The sequence below is a fragment of the Numenius arquata genome, chromosome 12, assembly GCF_964106895.1.
Source record: "Numenius arquata chromosome 12, bNumArq3.hap1.1, whole genome shotgun sequence".
NCBI classification, from domain to species: domain Eukaryota; kingdom Metazoa; phylum Chordata; class Aves; order Charadriiformes; family Scolopacidae; genus Numenius; species Numenius arquata.
The window spans coordinates 4566314-4572313 of NC_133587.1; the positions used below are offsets into that span (position 1 = coordinate 4566314).

General features: G+C 43.9%; 1 protein-coding gene across 1 annotated transcript in view; it reads right to left on the reverse strand.

Annotated features, from left to right (window-relative positions):
* Positions 1 to 3845, reverse strand: part of RTEL1 (regulator of telomere elongation helicase 1) — a 51138-nt gene extending 47293 nt beyond the window's left edge. The window contains exons 1-4 of the mRNA XM_074156810.1: positions 3744 to 3845; positions 2414 to 2612; positions 1944 to 2037; positions 904 to 985 (exon numbers count right to left, since the gene is read on the reverse strand). Of these exons, the coding sequence (XP_074012911.1) occupies positions 904 to 985; positions 1944 to 2037; positions 2414 to 2612; positions 3744 to 3845 (477 nt within the window). The remainder of the gene's footprint in view (positions 1 to 903; positions 986 to 1943; positions 2038 to 2413; positions 2613 to 3743) is intronic.
* Between the last annotated feature and the right edge of the window lie 2155 nt (positions 3846 to 6000).

Consider the following 6000-nt stretch of genomic DNA (forward strand, 5'->3'; position numbering starts at 1 on the left):
CTCAAGTTACGCCAGGGGAAGTTCAGGTTAGATATTAGGAAATATTTCTTTACTGAAAGGGTTGTCAGGCATTGGAATGGGCTGCCCAGGGAGGTGGTTGAGGCACCATCCCTGGAGGTATTCAAGAGAGGAGTTGACATAGTGCTTGGGAATATGGATTAGTGTTGGGTGGTGTGGTGGTGTGTGTGTGGGTTGCGTGTGTGGTGGTTTTGTTTTTGGTTTTTTGTGTTGTGGTTTTTTTTTTTTCATTGGTTGGACTAGATGATCTTAAAAGGTCCCTTCCAACCTCTGTGATTCTGTGATTCTGTGATTTTAGCCAAGAGTCACATAGCTTGTCAAGCACTGAAAAGCCTGTTAAGTGGTGAAGAGCTATTAGTTTTCTGTAACACCAGCTAATGAATAAACGCTAACCACAGTTCTTCAGTTTTAAAATCACGTGTCCTTCTGTCCACCTGAAAAGTTAAACTTTCTTTCACGCAGCACAGAACACTCAGATGCTCTGAGGAAATTTTTGTTACATTTTGTCACTAATACTTCTCAAAACGCTAATATTTGATATTATTTGTGATAATAACAGATAAATCAATCACTGAAGCGCTAATTTGAAATTATTGCTGCTCTTGAAAAACATTTCAGTGGGAGATCAGAAAGCAAATCACAAACTATTAACCCTCACGTTCTACACAATGACATCCTTCTCCGGATGGAAAATGCTACCAGAGACTCAGAATTAAATTTTGCACTCTTAAAACTAGAACGTTAAAGTTCCTCGAAACTTATTTAGAACTACTACCTTTCCCTACAGCCTCCAGCAGTTAAATATCAGAGTTAAGCATTACACACCAATGCACCAAAGCAAGAAACTTCCATGTTCTCCCTGTGCTTTCAAGGCTTTGTTCTCACCTGCATGTGGTTGCTCTCCTGTCGCTTCACTTCAGGATTGATGCAAAGCTGCTCTCTGGAACCCAAAACACATATCTTCGGCCTGTTCAAACAGAATAAACAAAACCAATGTTAAAAACAAGGCAAGAAAGAAGTACACAGTTGTATATGCCTGGGTTGGGTATAATATATCAAAAGCAAAAGGTTCAGGAGAAACAGATGACCACAAAATAAGGGTCAACATCAGAAAGAGTAAGTAATTTATTCTGTTTGTAACAGCTGTATATGTTATTTGACTTTATGGTACTGTATTTCTCCAGGTAGCAGTGGGTGGTAATAAGCAGCAGTTTACAGCAGGAAGTATCACCCACTATAAATCCACTTAAATCACCCACTATAAACCTGCGTTCTGACAGTTCAGCCAAATAAGATGGGGCCTGTCATCTATGACAAGCTATTCCAAGCTGGCTGTGATATTTAGAGCGAGGCTGTGACAAGAACCAATGCACTACAAACTTCATAATTTTTTTTTTTTTTTTTTTTGCTTATTACAAGGCTGTATCTTCCTGAGAAACATACAAATAAATAATTACTGCCTGTCCAAAGAGCTCAGTCCGTCCACTGGCAAGTCAACAGCCAAAAACTGTGACAGACATTGGTATAGCAAAACCTCAAAGTTCTTCATAGGTTTACATCAGCCCAAGGAATTCAAATTTGTAATGGCTTCCCACTGCCTTAACGAAATGCCCCAGGGAAGAACAGAACCGAACAGAAATAACATCATTTTAGAAAGAAGTGTGTTAAGTACAGAACCAAAACCAGACCAAATTCAAGAAATTCTATGGTCAAAAGAGCTAAGACAAGCTGTGAAGCATGAAAAAACCCAAAACCCAACAACAAAGAAATCCAAGTTCCATACATGCACTTTAAGAGAACTACCTTTCACTGGAAATCTTTTTTTTTTTTATACTTTCATCCACATAAACTCAAACAATAACTAAATCAGACAGGTTTCTCCACCTTTTGTTTGAATAGGAACGTTTATCCTAAATCATATTTACCTGTAGACTGTGTTCTTTAATTCGTTAATGACCTGGGTAAGTTGTGAGTGAGTTCTGGAGGCATAAATTATCTTAGGAATGTCAGTGTAATAAGCTGCCAAACAGAGGAGGAAAAAAAAAAAAAGCAGAAAAATATTATTAGCATGGAAAGAAGAACTAGAGATATTATTAGCCTCCTTTCCCAGCTGGTACTATGGCAACAGTTTGTCTCGTAGAGACAGCAAGAAATGTTGTCATCTAAGCATTGACACACACAAAATGAGCTAGACAAGTTTCTAATGTTCTAAGAAAAATTAAAAATATCTAAAACACCTTTAAAATCTATAACATGGTGAAACTGTGCTGCAGCTGCAAAACAACAGCTCTATGACTTTTATCATTACATACTTATTACCAAAGATAAATAAAAGCAAGTGTTGGTTAACAGAGCCTCTATCGCCCCTACTAAGCGTGAAGATGGCGGTACTTACTGGGGATATCAGCGTCTGTGGCAGCATTGCCCCAGGATGATATGGGTCTCTCAGGAAAGAGTTCCACTCCGTTCATACGCTGTGCAATTTTGCGAGCTGAGATAGTATCTTTAAAGTGTTCCCGCCAAGCCAGAGTGGAACACAGCAGGCAGAGGGTCTTTCCTGTGCCCGTAGGGCTCTCCAAAATGCCATTTACCTTCTTTATTGAAGAGAAGTTAAATAAAAAGGGAAAAAATGAGCAATTTGGAGATTCAGTTAGAACAGGTCTTTGTGCAGTACTGCATTTCCTCTGTAAAAAAACAATCACTACCTGGTAAACTCTACCATACAACGGAAACGCACACCCCCTCACATAAAGTTGTTATAAATGCACAACCTGTAGAACCCTCTAACCAACTTAGCGAGGCTCAATCTAAAACCCAGAGCCAGCGATTATCCTTTAATTAGGAATTCTCTACTCTTGGAGCAACTAGAATGCATCACATTTCAGTATAAAATACCTGAAAATATTAGAAGTTATTGCAAAAAAACCCAGAAAGTGACCCTTAAATTACAGACTGCCAGTTTCCTTTAGAATTAAGACTATATCCCACGTCACAGTTTAGGCAGAAACTTTTGCAAGCACTTTTAAACACCTAGTCCTGCTGAATATTACAGTTTTAAAACACATAACAATACTAAAAGTTGCAGGAAAATTAGCACTCCTGTGACAATTTGCATTCAAGTGCATGAAAAGGATTTTTAAGTATAATAGGCTAACAACACTTTAAAACGAGGAGGTACAAAGCAGGAACCAAGCCATTGCCCGTGATGTGGAGGAACGCTGAGCCACGTGGAAAGCCAAAGCTTCCACACTAAGCTTGTTTGATCTCTTAAAAGAACAGGGACCACGGAAATCTGTTACCCAACTCCAGAACAAAGATAGCTACCGTAAAAAACATTTTCTTATTTGACATTCATTCCATGGGATTATCTGATCATAGATAAAACGTTGAATTACAGTAACAGTCCAAGGAGTAACCACACAAAACCAAACTTCAGATGTTTAAGGACAAACTGGAGAACACAAGGATCAATTGTTCAGCTTTTCTTCCTTTTCTCAAGGTCAGCAGAAACGTCGTATCTACATTTCTACTGACTGCCACAGGCACGTTACTGGGTTTTTAATAACTATATAGTAAATGAAAGTACGAGGAGAACAAGGTCAGAGAAGATTTAGAAAAGGCAGCATACGGACAACAAAAAGTAAGCTTTAACTGCGACAACCTCTTTTTAGAGAAGCCCCTTATTACAGTTGGAAATAAAAGGCAGTAAATGAACCCAAACTTACCTTCTGCAGGCACTCGAGCACCTTGGCCATGTAGGCTTCCTGGCACGCGTAAGGCTGGAAGGGGAAATCCACCGTGATGCCGTTCAGCGTTATCCTGGGCATGTTTCCCCTCACCTACCTGCAAGGAAGCGCAGGCCCGCGGTTTACCCTGCCGCCGCGTCGGGAAGGGGCTGCACCGCCGGCGTCAGGGAGAGCCACCAACCGGAACGGGGGCAGGTTTGTTTGCACGGCGAAATACCGAAAGGCCCGGGTTTTGCCGCATGTTTCGGGACGGGGCGTAACGGAACCTGGGCAGGAGGTTCATGGGCACTCAGGGCCCAACTCCATGGCCCAGCACCTCCCGCCCGCTCCCGTGCGGCCTGGCCCGCTCCGGCCCGCCTTCCCGCCACCCCCGGCCCATGGCGGCCGTTGCCATGGGAACGCGGGCGGCGCGGCGGCGACAACATCTCACCTGCCGTTCGGAATCCCCGCGCCTGTATCACGTGCCCCTCCCCGCCACTCACGCGCCGTGCGTCACTTCCGTCGGACGCTCTCGCGAGAGTTGCGGCGTTGCCGGGGAAACGGGGGGGGGGGGGCACCGCGGGCTGGCGGTGGGCCTGGACTTGGCGGCGGGGCCTGGACTTGGCGGCGGGGCCTGGCCCTGGAGGACTCTGTCCGCCTGGGTGGCGGGGGGCGAGCGGGGCTGGGGGGCTGGTGCCCCTGTGGAGGCCCGAGGGGCCGCGGGCAGGAGGGACCAAGTCCGGTGGGGTTTGGGCTCTGCCGGACCTGGAGCAAGAGGGATTCGGGCCTGGGGAGAGGCCTCAGAGCCCGAGTGGTTTAGGTGGAGAGTCCCCCGAGCTGTTTCCCCCACTGTGCCCGGGTCAGAGGCTGAGGTCTGGCCCCGAAGGAGCAGAAGTTCAGCTGTTTGGTTGCTGAAAGTGGCAAAGCAGCTGCTTTTCTAAAGCCTCTTAGCCCTACTTGGTTCCCCTGGAGTGTGTGAGTGCTCCAGGGTGAGGGCCCCCCAAGACTGGCATTTCTCCCCTTCCATTAACGACACAGGGGAGCTGTGTAGTAAGTGATGTCCTTGACCAGAATTTCTCTCCAGCACACTCTTCTGCTTTGTGCTGCACATCTACTACTATTCAATGGTACTGCATATAGGAGAAGGCAGAATATTACAGGATTCTTTGTTGAAACAGTATTTAAGGTATAAGGGTTTCTGTGTTGTTATGTCGAGCCTTGTGGCTTCTGCACTGAGAACACTGATGAAAAGACGGGTGTCTTTTGTTAGGGGTGAACATGCAGCTCCTTTGTTCCCTGCTCTGCTTTGGCATGATTCTTTAAGCCTTCAGTTCTCTGTATCTGTGCACGTGGCCAGGAATGGCTGCGTCGGCACTTCAGTTGCTCAGACAGAGGGTTGGTTCCACGTGTGTGATTGTAGTGAATTCTGAACTGCACTGGATTGATGGATTACTTGGTTTATAAGACTCAAGTGTTTTAATACACGGATAGGCATGGTTTACCTGGATCCCCAAATTCTGCAAAACTGTATTTGATGCAGTTATAGGAGGAAGAAGGTAGGAAGAAAATGTTTTACACACATCTCTCTGTACTTTATTGCTGCATCTCAGGCTGTTAGGTGGTTACTGCGTAGGTGTAGGATAGGATGTGGTTTATTTTATTGTAACTTTAAAACCTTTATTCCTAGTAGACTGCACAGCTTGTTTGTATGTGCAAGTGTTCTGATATTTAAAGAAAAATAACTATTGAAAGGAACAAATCTTGAGTATATTATGTAATCTCTTCTCAAACTTCTGGTATGTTCTTCGGTTAGGTGAGCTTACGGGTGTTGCTGATTTGGTTGCCAGCCTTTAAACTCCTTGAGCTGAACTTGCCTGGACTGTAAATTGTCTTTACTTGTAGCCAGTGGGCTAGAGAGCATTGAGTTATTCCTTCAGATCTTCATGGCGTTTCACGCAGAATGTGGATTTTCCTGTTCCTGACTGAATTCTTTAACTTGATACCAGTCATGCAAGATTAAGCTGCAAAAGCAATGACTTTGTAAAGATTGTAAAACAAGAGTGTGCGCTAAGGTATTTATAATGGAGAACAAAGGTTTAAAACTCATTGTGGAATATTGTGTCATCATTATGCTTTCCTGTAAATACATCTTTCCTACATTGAAGAGTAAATAAATAGGGTATCATATCAGATTATTTAAACTTATTTAAGTGATGTTGGTTGCAGCAGCGTTACCTCCTGAGAGAGAGGAGCTGGA